The sequence below is a fragment of the Fukomys damarensis genome, unplaced genomic scaffold, assembly GCF_012274545.1.
Source record: "Fukomys damarensis isolate Sample0158 unplaced genomic scaffold, DMR_v1.0_HiC HiC_scaffold_20, whole genome shotgun sequence".
In the NCBI taxonomy this organism is placed as follows: domain Eukaryota; kingdom Metazoa; phylum Chordata; class Mammalia; order Rodentia; family Bathyergidae; genus Fukomys; species Fukomys damarensis.
In genome coordinates, this window is record NW_022900932.1 from 18,528,559 (window position 1) to 18,549,930 (window position 21,372).

Consider the following 21,372-nt stretch of genomic DNA (forward strand, 5'->3'; position numbering starts at 1 on the left):
CATGCGCCACCATGCCCGGCTAAGTGTGTTTCTTGTATATAGCATATTGTTGGATTTTGCTTCTTAATCCAATCTGCCAGTCTCTTTCTTTTTATTGGTGAATTGAGGCCATTAACATTGATGGTTTTAATTGATACGTATTGTCTCATCTTTGTCATATTTTACTGTTGTTGGCTCTTTTATTTTTTATTTTTCCCCCTTTCCCTTTAATTTCTTGCCTTGCCTGATAGCTTCGCTGTCGGGCCTCATGGAGTTGTGACCCTCATTTTCTTTTTCCAGGATATTATTTAGAACTGTTTGTAGTGTTGGCTTGGTATTCATGAAGTTTTTCAGATGTTCTTTGTCATAGAAGTATCTTATTTCCTCATAGATTTTGAAAGATAAATTTTGCTGGATACAACAGTCTAGGTTGGAGGTTGTTTCTTTTAGGGTTTGAAATACTTCACTCCAGGTTGTCCTTGATTTGAGGGTGTGTTGGAATTGAGGGTTTGTGTTGGAAAAGTCTGCTGTGATTCTGATGGGCTTTCCTTTGCATATGATTTGTTTCTTTTCTGTAACTGCTTGTAGGATTTTGTTCTTCTGTTTTGCTTCTGGGATCTTGAATATTATATGTCTAGATGTAGATTTTTTTTTTATCATGGCTAGTTGTGGAGTCCTACATGCCTCACTTATCTATATGTTTAATTTCAAGCTTCTAGTTTGTCAGTCAACTTAATCTGAATTTTAACTTCTATATATTGTTTTACTCTCTAGCTTTTCATTTTCTGTTCTAAAAATATTGTTGCTTTCCAATGGAAATATTCCATAATAACTAGTGAAAAAGAGCTCATTGCCTGTCCAGTGGCTTTCTGTATCACATTTTTCTCTTTTTTGGTACTGGGGATCAAACTCAAGACCTTGCATTTGCGAAGCAGCCGGTGGAACCACTGAGCTAAATCCCCGGCTGTAGCAGCTTTCTGAATGGTCAGAATTAAATAACTGTTCCATTTAAAACAGTCTAGGCTGGGGTGGGTGTGGCCCCGTGGTGGTGCATTCTCAAGGAGCTTGAGGTTGGTTTTAATCTCCAGCACTAACGAAACAAAAAAGCAAAAGATTAAGCCAATCATTCAGTCATTGTATTCAGTCATTGCAAGAAGTGAGATCAGCTGAGATTTGAGCTCTAGAAACCAAATAGAATGTTTTGATAATCCTATAGACACTGTCCTCAAATGGTAGTTTTTCAGTACAGATAAAAATTTCAAGACATGTAAATTAATATTTAGTGCAGCTCGTATGTGTAAAAACAACCATTTTATTGGGGTTTTGGGTTTTTTTAATTCATAAGTTTATTGGTACATTTTAGGTATACAGTATGGTCACATTCATCATTGGGAATTTGTACCTTCACATGATGTATCCTGGTTCTTATTTTTTTCCCCATTCTTCTGCCCTGTTTTATCATTAAGAAAAAATTTCTGTTGAGTAAAACATGACAGAATTCTTTCTTTGCAGCTGGGTGTGGTGGTGCACTCCTGTAATCCCAGTGCTCAGGAGGCTGAGGCAGGAGGATTGCTAGGAGTTTAAGGCCAGCCTGAACTACATAGTGAGTTCAAGGCCAGTCTGAACTATAGTGAGACCCTATCTCAAACAACAAACAACAACAACACAGTGCTTTCTTTGCAATAAAAATATTTAGCTAACATCTATTAAAATACTCTTTTAGGCTTCAATCTTCATTATATGTCATTCTTATACATACATAAAAAGAAAATACAAGTAAAATAAGCAAGTTGGCCTAAAACTTCTTTGCATTCATAATCCAACTCTTCTGAATTTCTTTTTGACTCTGAATCTTTAAGATTTGTATTTTCCCCACAGTATTGTCCTTTGGGCTATCAGGATCATTGGTGATTCAGCATTTCATAAAAGAATTCTCCACTGTTATCTGGGATTTTCTTCCAAGTCAGTGGTGCCCATCCTGCAAGCTTTGACTATAGATAATGACAATAGTGTCATAACTGCTGCCTAAGCAACTGCAGTTGTAAAAAAGCATATTGATTTCAGAGATATTAAAATCTAAAAAAATGCATCTTAGGAAAAATTAATTAGGATAATTATTTCATATGTTATCTAACAATGCAACAATCCCAAGAGGAAGCACTATTGTTATATCTATTTTAAAAATGAGAAACGTGACAGGCTTGGTGACACATGGCTGTAGTCCCAGTTGCTTGAGAGGCTGAGGAAGGAGGATCACCTGAGCCCATGAGTTCAATATGTGCCTGGTCAACTTAACAAGACCCTATCTCAGTAGTAAAAATTATAGATGAGGGAACTCAGGCTTGGAAAGGTTCAATAGATTGCTCAGAAGTTGGTATGTGGCTGAGAAAAAGAAAAAACTCAAACCCAAGTCTGTAGGACTGCAAATCCTGTATTCTTGCCATTGTACTGTATTGGCTTTATATAATCTTTCCAGAAAGCTGAAAGTGTATATAACATTGTAAGTATTTCCCAGAAGTTACCAACCTAGAGATTTAATGAATAAAGAGTTAAATGAAAGGACTTCCACAAGTATCTTCCACTGAATACAATATACTGCTCAGTTTTTGTTCTTTTGCTTCCTTGTGTTCTTTTTTCTGGTTCTGGGGATCCAGTCAGGACTTGACACATGATAAGCAAGCCTACCACTGGGCTTTACTCTTAGCCCTGCCAGTTGAGTATAGATTCTGATTCCAGATTCTTACTTAGCTAACGGGTCCCTTTGTGTTTTGATAATAATATTCTCATTTTCCTAATGGACTACAATGTGACTCTAATGATTTTCAAACACCTACCATGGCTTGAATTTTATAAAGTGATGACATGGTAGTGTTTTCTAATATCAAGTGACAGAAAAGGGAGGACTTTATCGATGAATATTTTGGTTTTCATTTAAATGCATAAATGGTATTATGCTGCTGTTCTCACCTAATGTATCATTCCAGCATGGTTTCAGACTCAAGAGTACAAATTGTTTTGGCTTGCAAACTCTGGCATTGCCTATCCTGTCTGCAGCCTCCTGTATGCTTGTTGATATACTTAACAGTTTTTATTGTTTCTTTTAGTCTTGTTAGATGTGAGCTGAATATTATTGAGAAATTTTATATATAACTGTCAGATGATTTGAATCAATAAGCTGGTGCTCTGTGAAATGTATATAAGTAGACTCAGCAAAAGGAAATAGTACTTCATAGCACAAAGACCTATCTATCATCAGTTATCTTCTTGAAACTTTAGGAGCAACTGGGATTTTTTTTCCCGCTGGGAATTAATAGCAGTTCTAAAGAATGGCACAGTTTCTCCTTAGGTATTTGAGAATGTGGGCTGAAAAGTATATTATGTGCATCTTTTAGATGATAAATACAGAATTAGTAGGAGAACTTTACAAATGAGGCAAAGACTTAGCCAGAATTATTTATTGAGCATATGCTATGTAGCTCAGCTCTCTGCTTGATACAGTAAAAATGTACAAGGCATAGACTGTTCCTTGAAGAAGTATATAGGGGCTGGGGATTTAGCTCAGTGGTTCTGACATCTGCCTCACAAGCGCAAGGGCCCAAGTTTGATCCCTGGTACCAAAAAAAAAAAAGAAGAAGAAGTATATAATGAACCAAGATCTGTCATGGAAAAGTACAAGATCCCAGTGATGAATGTAACTGTACTATATACCTAAAAAGTACTAATAAACCCAATGAAAAAGCAAGTATATAATGAAAATATATATATAATGTATGAAAAAGATACTTTAAAAATTAAGCATAAACTAAGCATGATAATGCACACCTTTAATACCAGCACATCGCAGAAGGCTGAGGCAGGGGAATCATGCGTTCAAGACCACCTTGAGAAATTTAGTGAGGTTCTATCTCAAAAAGAACTGGATATAGCTTAGCGCAATGTCTTGGGTTCAATCCCCAGTACCACAAACAGAGAGAGAGAGAGAGACATAGAGAGACAGTCAGACAGACAGAAAGACAGACAGACAGACAGAAAACACAAGTATACTTTTGTGCCAGAGTTAGACTTTACCTACTGTAAGAGCTCAGGAGACTTGAGAATGTTGAATATGTTTTGAAATCATGAATAGAGCCATGAAGAAAGAGTGAAGTTCAGAGGACAAGGTTTATACAAGTAGGGACAACACTCTAGACAGGAAAAATGACATAAAGAAAATGACCTAAGTGCTTAGCATAAAACAAGTCTTGGTCTAGAGCTACAAATTATTCCAAGTCCTGTCACAGCTAATGAAAGCCTCCTTCGGAACACAGACAGTCTAAAATTGATTAGATTCTCCTTGCTATAAGAGGCTTTTAAATTTATATTTTGTTGCTATGAAAAAGCATTAGGCTCATGATCAGCACAGCTTGGGTAGTTTCTGTGTTCTGTTGAGTCGGCTAATCTGCACCATGCTGTTGCCCACTAGAAATGTACACATGTCCATCCTCCTTGCTTTTTTTTTTTTTTTTTTTTTTTTTTTTTTTCTGGTACCAAGGATTGAACTCTGGACCTCGTGCTTGTGAGGCAGGCAGTGGAACCACTGAGCTAAATCCCCGACCCCACCCTCCTTGCTTCTATTAGATAGGCCTTGATATTCTAATCATCTTTTTTATATTTAGACTTAGAGAATTTTCACACTCTATCAATAGTGTTGACAGGTTGAGACATTTACTTCTGTCTCCAAGATTGCTCTTTGAAGCTATTTGACCTAGCTGGGTATAGTAGCACAAACCTGTAATCCCAGCACTCTGGAGGCTGAGGCAGGAGGATTGCCCTTGAGTTCAAGGTCATCCTGAATTACAGATCAAGACCCTGTCTCAAAAATAAATAAAAATAAATAAATAAAGGTATTTGACTTAGCTTTTTTTCACTTTTTTTTTTCTTATTTTTCTTTAGTCAGTCACCCACTATGATGAGGAAGAGATCGATAAGGAATCACCAAGCCTGACATAAATTCTGTATCATTATGATCATCATCATCATCATCATTTCTTAACAGTTTTACATCAGCCACTGCCTTGCACAGTTTGCCATACGTTTAAGTGACATGAGCTCATCAAGCCTGGTATAGGAGTTATTAGATATTGAGTAATAAGATAAATCTCCAACTCTGTTATGAATGTTGTTTACAAGCTGTCAGCACTGCTAGGATAAATAGAGTGTGGGAATTTATTGTATGTTCACCTAGACTGTAGATCCCAAGCACTCTGCAGAAATGATGGAGCCAGAGGAAAGCAAACTGACATTCAGGGAAAAGAAAATAATGGCTTGCTTTCCTATTGCAATTAGTCCTCTGGTCTTCCTGCCTAAAATTGCACCTTTTATACTATTTTCCCAACAGTCTCTGTTTCCAAAACTCTTGTGATTTCACATGAAGAGGAAAGCATCCTTCACTTATGAATAATGTTGGACCTCTCAAATCTCAGAGGAGTATATAATGCAATACTAAAGCTTTTTCATGTAACTGAAAGCAGGAATTGTGTATAATAAGATCTAGGGACAAGGGGAAAAAATGAGAACCAAGACCTGTCATGTAAAGGTACAAGATCCCAATAATGAATGTAATTGTACTGTATACCTAAAATGTACTAATAACTCAATAAAAGAACAAAAAAGAAGAGTTATCTTGAAGGAAAAATAGCTTGAAATTTTTAGTAGTTTCATGTGGAAACATTAACTTAATAGATTGGTTGGGATATTAAATAATAATTTTGTCACTTTAAAGCTTCTTGTTGATCAAGTTCTAAAGGAAATATAATAGATTTTATATAATTTAAATATGTTAACTCATTGCTGCGTAAATTAGTATATAGAAACCACACTGGTGCCTTGGTTCATGAACTGATTTCTCATCACAATTCTGGCCACAAACCAAACTGGACAAGAACCAAATTAAATTTCCCTATAAGGACAAGATTAAACCTAACCATTGAGTTTGATTCGGTTTTCATCCAACTCAGTTTGCATCCGGAATCGTGGGGAAATCAAGTTCGTGAATCAAGGTACCACTGCACTTTGAATAGGATCTGGCATATATAAGTGGCGTATAAGTGTTAGTTGTAAATGATAAAATATAGATTATTTCTTAACAATTTAGGGAAATTTTCTGAATAAGAATAATAGCCTTTTGAGGTCTTTTGTCTGGAATTGAACTGATTTTTTTTCTTAATTTTTTTCATAACTCTACACATTTAAACAGAGATGAAAGAAGCTAGCTGGACTGGATTTACCTGAGATTATTCTCTCAATGGGGGAATTTAATTAGGTTTAAATGATCCATCCCCATTCTAGTTTAAACTCCAATACATGTGGATGGACTAGAGGTGCTCTAGATACTGAGCTACAGCCCCATCACATTTTATTTTATTTTATTTCATTTCATTTTTCTCCAGTACTGGGATCAAACCCAGCTGAACTACATAGTGACACCTTGTCTCAAAAAACACCCCAAATGGACTCGGGATTTAGCTCAGTGATTCCACTGCCTGCCTCGCAAGCACATGGACCCAAGTTCAATCCCCGGTACCAAAAAGCAAACAAAACACCCCAAAAGAGTGTAGACTGGTACACCCACTGTGGAAATTCCTCAAAAAACTAAAACTAGAGATTCCATTTGACCCAGCTGTTCACCTTCTTGGTGTCTTCCTGAAAGAATTAAAAACATCATTATCACAGCAATATATGCACACCCATGTTTTTAGCATCACAGTTTGTACTAGCTAAATCTTGGGAATGGCCCAAATGCCCATCATATATAGTTAAGTACTCAGCTATAAAGAAGGATAAACTTGAGACATTTCTAGATAAATAGATGCACTTTGAAACCATATTTTCTTTTCTTTTTTTTCTTTTTTTGTACCAGGGATCAAACTCAGGACCTTGTGCTTGCAAGGCAGGCAGCTGCACAACTGAGCTAAATCCCCTGCCTTTAAATGAACCCGATCCAGATGTTTAAGTAGCCCTTTTTTCTCTGGTGTGAGAAACTGAAAGGGTAATAAGGACCAAAATTTATAATAGATATTGTGAAATAGGAAGAAAACATTCAAATAGGAAAGGGAACTAGGAAGAGGGGAGGGAGAAAGGGCGGAAGGGAAAAGAATAGGAAAAAAATGAAAACAAAGCCGTGCATCATAGGAAGGAATGAGATTGAAGGGAGGGTAGGAAAATGGGAGAAAAGAAGGATTAAGTATATTGCGGGACTGGGTTTTGGCTCAGTCGTTCCAATGCCTGCCTCGCAAGAGCAAGGTCCCAAATTCGATTCCTGGTACAGAAAAAAAAATAAAAAGACAGGGCCAGGAATTTAGCTTAGTGGTTCTGCCTCCTGCCTCAAAGCATAAGGACCTAAGTTTGATCTCTGGTACAAAAAAAAAAAGACAAAGATATATTATGTACAGGTACAAATTCCCTATGATGAATGTTATCATTAAAATGAAATGAAACCAATAAAATTAATTTTTAAACCCCAAAAATAATTAATAAAATATAGGAACTTTAGGTCCCTATTTAATTAACTTTTATGTGAGCAAGAAACAATTCTTAAATACAAACCAGTGAAAAAAAATTTGTACATTTGACGTTAGTAAAGATTTAAAGCTTCTGTACATAGAACAGATTTAAACAAAACAATGTTTTTTTCGGTACAGGGGCTCAAAGTCAGGCCCTTGAACTTGTGAGGCAGGCAGCAGAATCACTGAGCCAGATCCCCAGCCCTAGAGCAATTTTTTTTGAGACAGGGTCTAGCTATGTAGTTTAGGCTGGCCTTGAACTCACTGTGTAGCCCAGGATGGCCTCAAACTCAGTAAACCTCCTACCTCAGCCTCCCAAGTGCTGAGATTATAGGTGTGCACCACCGTGTTCAGCTCCTACACAAAATTTAAAGGTGGACAAACTGGGCAAAACAACTTACATATATTAACAAAAGGCAAATATTTTTAATCTAAGTTAAGTATCCACATTCCTATTTTTTTAACTAGACATTAAAAAATTCATCAAGGAAAAAATATAAATGATCGATACAAATGCTAGAATACAGATCAACCCAGTCATGAAATATTAAAATGAGTTACCATTTTTTCTTTAGTAAAGCTCTTTTTGCTATATTTGATGTTGTTGAGGTTCCTAAGAAATACGTATTTTCATATTACTAGTGGGATTGTAAATTGATAGAGAAATTAATTTTTCAAAATATATTAAGAGCACTACAGAGTTTATATCTACCATATTTACACCCAGGAGATCAGCAAACAATTAAATGTGACAATAGCAAGGGCTGGTGGAGATGTGAAGCATCTCTTAATCATAGCTGATAAAAGTATTGAAGTAGGGCTGGGGCATGGCTCAGTGGTAAAGTGATTACCTAGTATGCACAAGGCCCTGAGTTCAATCCCAGCACTCCCCCATAAAAAGGGATTGAGGGCTGGGGATTTCGCTCAGTGGTTCCACCGCCTGCCTCTCAAGCGCAAGGTCCTGAGCTTGATCCCCAATACTAAAAACAAACAAACAAACATAAAAAAGGATCAAAGTGTTTGGGAAAATAACTATTACCTTAAAAAAATAACCGTTCCACTCCTAAATTCATAGTCTAGACTCAGCTCTTGTTCCTTTTTCTCCAAGACACTTATACAAGAATGTACTTAACTGGCTGGGGGTGTAGCTCAGTGGTAGAGCATGTGCTTAGCATGTGTGAAAGCTGTTTTTAATTCCCAGAACCATCAAGAAAAAAAATTTTTTAAAGAAAAATAATATTCATAACAACATTTTTATAATAGCAAAAAAGATGACAGTAACTCAGAAGTTCATTTAATAGGGAAACTAATAATCAGTTCTGCTTTCTTTTTCTTTTTTTTTCTAAATCAACATATATTTATTTTTTAACAGTACTATATCTAAAAACAATAGAAACAGAAGCATAGCTAAATATGTCAACATGAATGAATCCAAAAAATATAATATTGATTGAGTAAAGCAAATCACAGAAGAACAAATCCAGTAGGGTACCATTTATAAAAGCAAGAAAAAATAAACCAACTTAAAAGGAGGAAAAAGAGAAAACTAGAATTAAAGTTAGTATGAAAAAAGTTATAGGGGGCTGGGGATTTAGCCAGTGGTGCTGCCACCTGCCTTGCAAGCACAAGGTCCTGAGTTCAATCCCCAGTACCAAAAAGAAAAAGAAGTCATAGAGTCTCCAGTTATTGGTAGAGGTGGACAACAAACTTAACTCTGAGCTTTCTGATAAGTAGGATAAAAAGAAAAACATGATCCATTATACCTTTAAAATAAGACCAAATCAAGGCCGGGGATTTAGCTGAGTGGTTCTGATGCCTACCTTGCAAGTGCAAGGACCTGAGTTTGATCCCCAGTACCAAATAAATAAATAAGACCAAATCAGCTATTTTGTTGCTGAGAACAAGGGAAATTTCTCCCACATTAACTGGGTGGCAAATTGTTTAATTACTCTGCTTATTTTTCCTTGATTGTAAAATAGAATAAAAACAGCATCTGTTATATAAGGTTGTGAGAATAATAGAAGATAAATTCCTAGGACAGTACCTGTCAAGAAGTAAGCACTCAGATACATTATTAACCATTAAAAATGGTATTAGCAAGACGATCCTTATAGAAATCGTTATCATATATTATAAAGGGGTAAATGTAGAGGTATTCATTGCCTCAAGTAGGAAATCGTCCCAGCAATAGGACACAGGTGTCATGAGTTACTGTGGTGTTTTTGTCTGTGATTGCTCATTAATGCACTCCGTTTTGCTGTTTCCTCTGGTAATCACGGCAAGGATACAGGATTTAAGTTGGTGTTCTGCTTCAGCCAGCTCTAAGTAGTTTGATCATGTTCTCATGCATGTGTTGAATAATAAATAAGATTTTTGCATTTACTTTTTCTGCTCTTCATATGTGCAGATGGTATTCTGTAAACAAAGACTGGGCAAAAACAATTATGAAAAGTAGTAATTGAACTTAATAGTCACTGTGAACAGAATAATCAGTGGAGGCTCTATACCTTCCTAGGAAGTGATACCATGGTAATAAAAATAGATGCAAAGCAAAATATTAATTACTACACTTATTGAGTGCTAACTAGACACCAGACTCTGCTGAATTCTTTACATATATTCTCATCCATACAACAGTACATTGAGATCACAAATATTATGCCCATTTTTGGGTAAGGGGATTTTGAATCCATAAAGGGGATAAGCCTCTTGCCTGAAGCCACAGCCACTAAGTATAGATTTAGTATATGGACCTAGATCTTGCTGATTTTAAAATACATATTGTTAATCACTTCAGTATATTACTTTATGAGGAATGAAACTAAAACTTATCAAGCCTTGAAACTCTTTGTTCAAGAGAGATCTAAAATAATTTTTCCACTCTTAGGCAAATATATTCTGATTTTTGTTATCCTGTAATAAATTCAGTTTTATTATCTTCCTGTGTGGGGTTGTCAGACTAAAAGTCAATTGACTTGATTTGGTCACCAGCCTGAACTTTTATTTTTTACTTGAGGCAGTTGCCTACTATGATACCCAGGCTGGACTCAAACACTTGATTCTCCTGGGTCAGTCTCTTAGCTAGCTAGGATTACAGGTATGTGCCTGGCTAAAACAATTTTAAAATGGAAGTGACAGTTAGATTTGAAGTAGAAAAGTCAATTAGGATGGAGAGCAGTGGTAGTGTGCTTGCCTGTCATGCAAGATCCTGAATTCTAGCGCCAGCACCACCAAGGGGAAAAAAATGGAACAATAAAAAGTCTAGCATTTCAGTTTGATCTTGTATAATTTCATGGTTCAAGTCTCTAATGGATTGTTTTGGCCTCTCCATTCCAAACTGTAGGCCTTCTTCCTTACCTCACCAAAAGACAATCAGATTAGTGTTGCCAGTGAAGATGCCTCATATTTAAAGATCAAGACAATTCAGGTTCCTGTAATCTGCCCATAGAGCTTTTCAGTGTCCTCATCGAATTGCAGAAACACAGATTTCAGTTCAAATTATGAAATATGTATGTCATGTTCAGTGGAAGCAACTTTACAGTAGAGAACATTGCCTGTAACTGGTTTTCCTTTTGGTGGGCATGATAGGAGATTCCTGACAGAAGCAACAGTGACATAGTTAAGATTTCAAAAACCACCTCTGTCATACTGGAAAACATAGATGTGCTCAGCTCAGTGACTTGAGATCACTATGCAATCTCTTATCAGGCAGTTTAGAAACTAGAAATAGCCAATCAAGAAATGTATCTTTCCAAAATATTTATATAATGGGAGGATCTACTCTGAGAGATAGTCTGAAAGGTGAGTTATATGAATCATGTATCACTGAAAAGTGATTATGTGAAACAGAACAAGACTGAAGTTTACATTTGTTGAAACATATTAATCCCAAAAGTCTTTAATAAATGAGAACCCACTTGCAGATACTGATGTCATTTTCTTTTTACTATTTTTTTAACCTTCATTTTGGCCTTTGTTCATAATGCATGTTTTTTCCTCCTCCTGGCTTCCTGGCTTCCTCAAATCATTTCATACAGATATATGTAGACCATCTGTCCTTCCAAAAGGCTATCCCTTCTCTCAACCAGGGGCAGGGGTGGGAGTGAGAGGCAAATATGAATAGAAAGCCAAGAAAAACCTTGCAGACTGTTTTTTGGCTCCTCTTTCCTGGCCCTTCTTTGCCTGCTCTGCAGCCCCCTGGGGACCCCCACAGGGAGTCAACAGCTTGCATCCAGTTGAGAACACAGCAATGGCTGCGGAAAGGAAAGTGCTAGGCTGGTCAGCTTTCCTACTAAACACACAAAAATGACACAGATGGCATGTGCCATGCTGGGATGCACACATTCTGTACCACAGGATCAAATAGAATAGAGTTTCTTTGTTGTCATTGAAGTGGAACCTGAGAGATTCCAGTGTAAGTGCAACATACATTTGGTTAATAAAATGTAAGCCAGTGATTCAAATTGCTTCCAGTAGTTTTGTAATAACTCGAGTCTTTGCCAAAGGCCCTCCCCAACCTTGGGGCTTGAGTGCATGCACAAGACACTCTGGGAGAGTGCTCACAGGGTTGTCAAGGCTTAAGATGCACACTTGACCCCCACCTCTATGGAAGGTCTAGCTACTGCCCTTGAAATTTTGTTTTGTTTTGTTTTTTGAGACAGGGTCTCACTATGTAGTTGAGACTGACCTGGAGCTCGCTATGTAGCCCAGGCTGGTCTCGAACTCACAGCGATCCTCCTGCCTCAGTCTCCCGAGTGCTGGGATTACAGGCGTGCTCCACCATGCCCAGCTTGCCCTCGAAATTTTAACCCTAATGAAGGTGCTTGGGATAGCTGCTCTCAAAACTCTTTAGCCTTAGCATAGACAGTCTTGAGTTGAAAACTCTAAATCAGTGGGACATTTAGTTCATACTGTTTCCATTAGCAGTTGTGTGTGCAAAGAAAAGCAGGTCTCTCTGACCCCCTCTAGACATGTTTGAGACCTCAGGAATTGGCAGGACACATAGCTCAGTGATAGAGCACTTGTCTGTCATGTACACACACGGCTGTGTTCAGTCTCCAACACTGCCAAAACACAGAACAAAACCTTAGAAATAAAGCAGTCTTGCCTCAAAAGACTGCAAACCTAACTGGAGAGTTGCTACTCCAAATCAAATTTCAGAGCTGAACTAATAAACTTTGGAGTGCGCCATACTACACAGATGAGCCGAATTTTAAAACTTTTATGCCCTTTCAGCTCCAGACTATTTAAAAATAATAAAAATAGGACCCATTACCAAAAGCTAAGTCTGAGTTTTCAGAGAACAGTAGTGAAAATGCCAGCTTGAACATTGCTCCTGTTACTTGGTGGGGCTCTCCACTAAAAACTGTCTTTACTGCCTTGGATACATACCAGAGGAGAAGCTTTGTCCCTATAGAGAAAAGAGAATTAAGGCCTTCATAAGCCTTGAGCAAGTTGTGGCTGCTGCCAGTGTTGTGAACAAGAAGACTTTCAGCCTCAGATCTAATGAGATAGAGCTGAAAACTCATCCAGTGCAAACATCCAGGGTTATCCCATAGCTGTGAAATCCTTCAGCTAAGGAGGGAACAGTCCTTAAAGGCTGACCTGGAGAGCCTGGTCCGTGGCTTTGTTTCAAGAGAAGCCCCTGGCTAAACTGTGTGCAACTGCAACTTTTGTCCAGGTGTCAGATTTCACTGAAAATGTATTTTAAACTCTGCAAAAAGTATGCTCATTTGCAAAATTTTGTCAGCTATTTGTTTCAGGATAGCAAATTAAGCCATAAATCAAACTAACATTGAATCCTGAAAACTTTTGGTATTGTCAAAGATTAATCAGCTCTAAAGAAGTGAGGGTTTGACATACATGAAATATTGAGTAGTTGAGTTGAAAAAGAGGCTTTCACTTAAATATTGATGATGTTGATTTCATTGGAAATAATTTCACTTCTCACTTAAATGTGACTTAGAAGCCCCATGGCTGTATTAATTTATCCAAAACAGCATAGTGCAAACCTGGCACTTAGGAGGATGAGGCAGGAGGATCGCAACAGGTTTGAGGCCAGGCTGAGCTATATGGTGAGTTCAAGGCCAGCCTGCACTACAAAGCAAGATCCTGACTCCAAAAAAATCCAGGTTTCATGTGTACTACTGCTTAAAAGCAAGAAACTGTGATGTTGAGAGTTTTTGGACCCACACAGGGCCAAGTTTGAATCCCAGCTCTGCCACATGTAGCTGCATATTTCTTCAGTTTTCTCATCTGCAAAGTAGAACTAATAGCTGTGTATAGGAGTGAGTGCCTCTCTGATCCCAGCAGTCTGGGAAGCTGAGACGAGTTGCCTCCAGGCAAGAGGATTGCAAGTTTGAGCCCAGATCTCTGTTTCTTTGTAGTTTTTTTACTTCTTGCTGAAAATTGTATCTCAGAAATACAGTCCCAGCCATCAGCTATGTTTTGCCATCTAACACAGTTGATTCATGTCAAAATAGTTTCCACTGATTCCAAGAGTGTTGTCTGTGTTTCCCTCCCAGTTTGAACGCCACGACCCTATGGATGGAAGGATAACTGAGAGGCAGTTTGGTGGTATGCTGCTGGCTTACAGTGGGGTGCAGTCCAAGAAGCTGACCGCCATGCAGAAGCAACTCAAGAAGCACTTCAAAGATGGAAAGGTAGGTCGCTTTGGCTGGAGGAAGAAAAGAAACTGTAGGAACAGCTGGTTATTGCAAAGGCGCCAGACTAGTAACAGGAGAGTATCATGAACTAAGGAATATAACTAATTCATCCATACACTTGAGATGCAAAGAAAGAGAATAGTGAACAGTGGGCAAGAAAGAGAAGAGAATCCAGTCATCCCAGACTTCTTGTTCAGGAAAGGTAAGGCACCATGCGTGCACTGAGATTAAGAATTTCAAAGACTAATTTGGATAGGAACGTAAAGAGTTGCAGTTGTGGATGTCTGGTATTTAAGATACTAGGTAACTGTTCAAGTGTATAATCAGTAAGCAGCTGGGTATTTATCAGTGCACTGTTAGACTCAAAACCATGAGAATGAAAGAGATTTCCCAAGCTGGATATTATACAGAAGAAGAAACAAAGATGTGGGTAAGGAAAGAACCCAGTGGAACACTAACATTTAGGCAGCTAAGGAAGGAAATCTAGAAGAGCCAGTGAAAGATACCTAGAGAGAGTAGTGAAATCAAAGCCAGGAAAGAGGATTCAGGAACTGAGGGTTCTAGTGTCACATTTGACACGGAGGGTCCAGTAAGATAAAGATTAAAACATCTGTTGGTTTGGGGGAAATGGAAGTAATTGGTGACCTTTGGGAGAATGGTTTTGCTGCAGTGGTCTTATTGAAAGGCATGTTTGGTGAGAAGGAAGGAGAGAAAGAAGCAGAAGGAAAAAAGGCCTTAGCAGTATTGCATATGCAAAACTCTGAGGCTATACACTTGTCTAATCTGGCTGCTATAACAAATACCATAGACTGAGTGGTTTCAACAACAGAAATGTATTTTCTGACAGTTATAGAAGCTCACATGAGCTTCCGTGTACACACAGAAAAAGAGAGGGAGTTCTTCCGTGTTTTTTCTTTGAAGGACTCTAACCCTGTCGCGTTAGGGCCCACCTCTGTGGCCTCGTTTAATCTTATTTCCTTTGCGGCTCCATCTCCAAAGATAGCCACACAGGGCTGCAACACATGAATTTGGGAAGGGAAGGTGGAGATACAAACCATTGGCAGGAAAAACAAAGCTGGCATGTGTGAGGAACTGAAAGGGAGCTGGTGTGGTCCGAGCTTACTAAGCAAGGAGGAGGATGGCCTGAGATAGGTCAGAAACACACACTAGGCCTGGAAGCAGTGCGCAGCAAGAAGCTACTAACGGGTTGAACAATGAAATGATGTGGTTGTACATAGGTTTCAAGAAATAACCCTAGAAGCCTTGTGGAAAAGAGTGTAGAAAGGACCAAGCATAGAGGCTCAAAGACATGTAATGTCTTTGAAAACTTGAAGGGATGATGTAGTCTTATGAGCTGGTTCAGGAAGAGAAAAGGGAAGATGGTAGAACTGAGCCAGTATTGAGGTGATTTGTTTTGTTTTGTTTTGTTTTTTGGTACAGGGGATCAAACTCCGGTCCTTGTGCTTGCGAGGCAGGCGGCAGAACCACTGAGCCCCAGCCCTAATGTTGGGGTTTTTGCCAGTGGCTAGAATGAACAAACTGAAAGACCAATTAAAAGATCAGGCCTCTAAAAGATCACACATCCATGCATGCACACACACACACACACACACACACACACACAGAGCAGTGCTTAGGCTAACGTAGAGCGCCGATCTTTGTATTCCCCAGCCCAGTACCAGTATCCAGTATCCATTGGATAGTGATCAGTGATTAGCATTTAGCCATGACCAGTGTGACCAACATGGTAGTGTGGTATAGTAGACATGAAGCTTCTTAGAAGATTTGAGTTGAGGTCCTGATCCAAAACTTTCCATGGTCATTATAGACAGATCAACTTTATGGCCTCAGGAACAGAGAAGTTTGTCCTAGTTGCTCACCATAATGACCATTCTACCTTTAAGGACTCAATAGCTGAGCAGAAATCCAACTTAGTTGAGTGTTTATTACTCAAATTGACATAATCAGTTAACAATCACAGAAACCAAAAGAGAAAAAAGTTCAAAAAGGGAGAAAAAACCCTCAAGCCTCCTAAAACCTCAATGAAGGAAAGAGGAAAATAATAAAAATTGGGGGAAAAAAGACTGAGACAAAAATTTTAAAAATAAATAACTGAGCAGAAGAAATAGGCTAGCTAGTTTTTGTCCCACTTTTCTCAGACTTTGTGCAATAAATCTTGTATGAATAGCATTGCCCCAAGTTGGGGGAGAGTACTTCTCAGCCACTTTTTCCTCCTTGTCTTGCATGTGAAAAGGCTGAAAGGACTTCTGAGCCAGCTGTGGACTGCAGCTGAGGACAGAGTGGGGCTCTGAGAGATGCAGCCTTTCTCGCAGCAGGTATTCTCTTGGCCCTAAGGGAAACTTGTCATAATGGAAAGTGAAAGGGAGAAGTATTTCTCTCCCACAGAGCACTTCTACACTACCAGTGCTTGGCTTATGTCTGCTGGAAATTGTAACTTCAGAAAATCGATTACAGGTGTGGATTTTCTTTATTTTTTTTTTTTTAGCCCCTTTGCTGGAAGCATGGTGTTTGCAGTAGAAAACACTCCTTCCTTTTGATCAGACTTATTTTTAAAAGTTGGTCCAGACATTGATTTGACCTTAGGATAATTATCATGAAGCCTAGCTCACATTTTATTATAAATTTATATTTAAAAACAATAAATTTGGTGTTGGATACATCACCCTGAAGTGAATAAAGTGTTTAGCTCCGTCAGGAGTTAATTCAGGATCGAAAGATCTTGCAAAAGAGCTCTGAAGTTAAAGGAGACAAATTTTGGCAGATGAGGAAAATCTCGGGTGCTAAATTACTTTGGGCCCGAATTTCTAGCCTGTGTCAGCAAGGAGATTAAGATTGATTGTCCTCTGGTGTTGATCAAATAGTTGTGAGAATAGCAGTTAACTAAAATGAGAGTTAATGAAGGGCCTTTGTTCCTGAGGTTACCAGTCCATCTCTCTAGGACCATTTTGCATTAAAGGGGAACCACCATCTGCTTTCTAATTGCTTCTTTTATTCCACTTCGGACTTGTTAACATGAAGATGTAAGTTTTTATTTGGCTACCATTAATTAAGTTTCTGTGTCAAAATATCAAAACAGATCCAAAAGATTGAAGGTCCTAGTGGTGGCATTAAATAAATATTTGCATGTAACTTAATGACCACACAATGCTTCATAGCCATTTTTCCCCTCCTGTCTTTGCACCAGCCTTGTTAGAAATCAGTGTGTCTTTGGGCATGTAGATACTGGGAAAGAGAAATTAATGGCCCACCTGGAGTCTAGATCAGTGATGGCGAACCTTTTAGAGCTTTCAATGATACAAACAGCCTGCTGAGTCATATGTGCCATAGGTTTGCCACCACTAGCAGACTATAAAGCAAGGATTCGTTTTGCAGGTCCTTTCCTTCTCATAATGCTATATTTCTCCTAATCATATTATTTCTCTAAAGTAGTGCTTCTCAACATTAGGAGCACTTGGGGAATTGTTGAGAAATATAGTTGCCAGTACCTTCTTAAAACCATCCAGTCAGAAACTCAGTATGTAGGTACAAGCCTGTGTTTCTTAAAGGCTCCCCAGTTTTATTTACCTCAGCCTTTCCTGTTTCTTATCCCTATACATGCCTGACGAGAAAGTCTACTGTAGCATTTGATAAAATAAGTTCATTACCACTAGCTCTGTAATAATGAGCCTGCTAGCTTACTAAGAACTTCTCCCTGCCACTGAGTATTTTCTGTATGCTAAACTTTTTTGATTTTTTGAGACATGGCCTCACTTTATAGTTCAGTCTGGCTTTGAATTCACTATATATATATAGCCCAGGCTGGCCTCGAATTTATATCTTTCATCCTGCTTCAGCCTCCTGAGTTCTGAGATTATAGGTGTGCGCCACCTCTGTAGTAAACTTTTTATGTGTCTTCTCCTCAGTTATACAGCAATCCTGCTTGGTAAATAGAATCCTCATTTTTCAGGTGAAAAACATTCTTCTGAGCCTTATTTACCAGAGATCCCATACTGTCTTAAGAGATGGCACCAGGATCCAGAGCAAAGAGAGGGTCTTATTTTATGGTCCATAATCTTCTGACTAACCATTGCCAATCTTTGTTTGCTGTGATTTGAATAAACACAAAGTTTTGGTAAAACAAGAAACTAGTGTCACCAGATTCCAGCCTTAAGTTCTTAGGGAGGCAGCTAGAAAGGAAAGTTGTGGAAGCAGAAGGTGGAGGACTAAATCCTAGACTAAGGAGGTTTATCTGGCTGACAGTGGGAAATCACTGACATTTCATGAGAAGGAGAGATGAAGATAGAAAGAAAGAAATGTTTCAGGAAGATCAGATATTTGCACAAATGTAAGTAACAGAAATGGTGTAACTTCCCCTGCTGGCAGGCAGCAATTGAAGAGAAGCCTAGGGTTTGTGACAGGAAGATACTTTATGAAGCAGATTGAAGCAGATTAAACACAATTGGTGAGAGTAGTGTTATATAAGGAAGAAGAAAGGAGACTATTTTGTATCTTTTCATTGGACCATAGAGGAAATTTGGGCAGTTGGATTGACTCCTGGTAAATGTATTTGCTGTGACCGATTTAAAAGACAAGAGCCAGGGAATCATCCATTCCAGTGTATTTGCACTCATCCGTGGCTGGTCAGCACAGGATATCTGGCTTAGCAGCTGACTCCAGAGGAAGCCAAATTTTCCTTACCCCTTTTCTCACCTGTTCCAACTGCACTTTACTTTTCAAAACAGCTTTAGTGAAGTATTTATATACCATCAAAACCATCCATGTTAAGCGTACAGTTCAATGATTCCTTGGTAGATTTCCAGTTATGCAGTCATCAGAGCCATCAGTTTTAGATCATTTCTGTCACCCAAAACACTCCCTCATGCTAGTTCACAGTTAATCCTCATGTCTTCCCTAGTCCCTGGCAACCATAAATAGGCTTTCTGACTATAAATTTGTCTTTTCTGGACATTTCATATAAATGCAATCATATAATGATATAGTCTTTTTTGGTCTGGCTTCTTTTACTCAGCGTAAAGTTTTAAGGTTTATGATGATGCTTACTTATATTAATAGTTTATTACATTAAATTTCCAAATAGTAACTAGTATTCCATTGTTCAAATATATTATATTTTGGCCAGGGATTTAGCTCAGTGGTTCTGTCACCTGCCTTGCAAGCACAAGGACCTGAGTTCGATCCCTGGTACCAAAAAAAAGTACTTTTTAAGAAGCTGCCAAACTATTTCCCAAATGGCTATACCATTTTACTTTTCCATATGAATTGTATGATAATTCTAGTTTTTCTACATCCCACCAAAATCATTGTCTGATATTTTTATTACAATCATTGCAATAAGTGTGTAGTAGTGTATTATTAGGGTTTTAATTTGCATTTCTTAATAACTTATGGTGGTGGACATCATTTCATGTACTTATAAGCTATTCATTTATCTTGTTTGATAAAATATGTATTCAGTTGCGGGGGGAGAGGTACTGGAGATTGAACCTAGGTCTACATCCCCAGGCCTTTATAGTTTTTATTTTGAACACAGTCTCACTGAATCACTAAGTTGCCTAGGCTGAGCTCAAACATGTGATTCTCCTGCCTCAGCTTCCTAGAATGCTGGGTTCACAAGCATGCACTATCACACCTGCCCTCAAATGGTTTTACGAATGCTAGGCAAGCACTCTACCACTGAGCTGTATCCTCAGGCACAAATCTTTTTTAATCATTGTTGATTAGCATAAGATTTTAAAATTTTGATGAAATCTAGTTTATCAGTTTTTTCTCTTATGCATTATTCCTTTGGTGTGTTAAGAGCCCATGCCTCATTCAAGGTTATAAAGGGCTGGAGGTGTGGCTCAGTTATACAGCGCTTGTGGAGCATGCACAAGGCCCTGAGTTGTTTAATTCCCAACACTAGAAAGAACAAAAACAAACAACTTTGGGGGCAGAGGTATAGTTCAGTGGCAGTGTGTGTGTTTAGCATTCACAGGGCCCTGGGTTCAATCTCCAGCACCAAAAAGAAAAAAAATTAAAAATAAGATCATGAAATTTTTCTTATATTTTCTTATAAAAGTTCTGACTGATTTTAATTTTGAATAAGTATTAGTTTGCTTAATGTCCTGCTGATGTTGAATTCATTTTTACACAAGCCAAAGAAGTGTCTGTTCCACTTCTTTTGTGAGTCATCTAGAGCCCAGTTTTATATAAGCCCATCTTTCCAAAAGTAGGAAGGTAACTAGTGTGTCATGGGAGATGACTTCTCCATTTTCTTCCTCCCCACTGTAGGTTAAGAAAAGCCCTTTAATGCCAAGCCTAAGGAGAAGGAAATTTCCTTTTGACTACTATGTCTTCAGTTCAAATCACCTGCCAATAGGTTATATATAAGCTATAGTCTTCTAGTTTGTACTCAGCTTGCAATGAGCAGATACTTTCAGTTTTCATGTTAACCTCCACAAAGCTTAGGTTACATAATCTTACTTTAGCTTTATTTTAATGACCCTCTGAATTTTTTACTAAAGTAAGTACTAAGAAATAAGAATTTTGTGACTGGCATCTTTTCTTCCTCAAATTATAAGCTCCATAAAATCAGGCCCCTGTCCAATGCAATTTTATTCTTTTGGCATGGTGCTGAGCAGTTAGTAAGTGCTCAATAGATATTTTTTATTCCATCTATGTAATAAAGGCAAAGTGTTAAATGTTTAGATTTAATAGTAAGAAAGTGATTTGTGTCCCACTGTTTTTCTAAATCATAAAATGAATAGCCACTCAGCTCAAGATTGTTCTCCCTCAACCCCCCCAAATAATTCACAGCATAAGCAATCTGGTCTTGCACTGTAGTATTTGATGTTTCACAAAATATTAGAGTGTGAAATCTTCCCTCTAGTATGTCCTTTCTATTTTAGGGATTTTATGTTAACTAAAAGACCTCAAAAATACTTTCTACAGCCGGGTGTGGTGGCGCATGCCTATAATACCAGCACTCAGGAGGCTGAGGCTGGAGGATTGCTGTAAGTTCGACACCAGCCTGGGCTATGTAGTGAGTTCAAGGTCAGTCTCAACTACATAGTGAGACCCTGTCTCAGAAAAACACACACAAAAAAATACTTTCCACAATTCAGACCTCCATGGCCCTACACCTACAGGAATCTGTGCTTTAATAAAAAAAAGTTTTAAAAAATATT

At 38.1% G+C, this 21,372-nt stretch overlaps 1 protein-coding gene across 4 annotated transcripts in view; it reads left to right on the forward strand.

Moving 5' to 3' along the window:
- The window catches only part of Micu1 (mitochondrial calcium uptake 1), a 180,149-nt gene that overhangs the window by 124,185 nt on the left and 34,592 nt on the right, over positions 1-21,372 (forward strand). For all 4 annotated transcript variants that reach the window (XM_033766549.1, XM_033766550.1, XM_010606589.2 and 1 more), the window contains one exon: positions 14,045-14,182. In XM_033766549.1, coding sequence (XP_033622440.1) covers positions 14,045-14,182 — 138 coding nt within the window. The remainder of the gene's footprint in view (positions 1-14,044; positions 14,183-21,372) is intronic.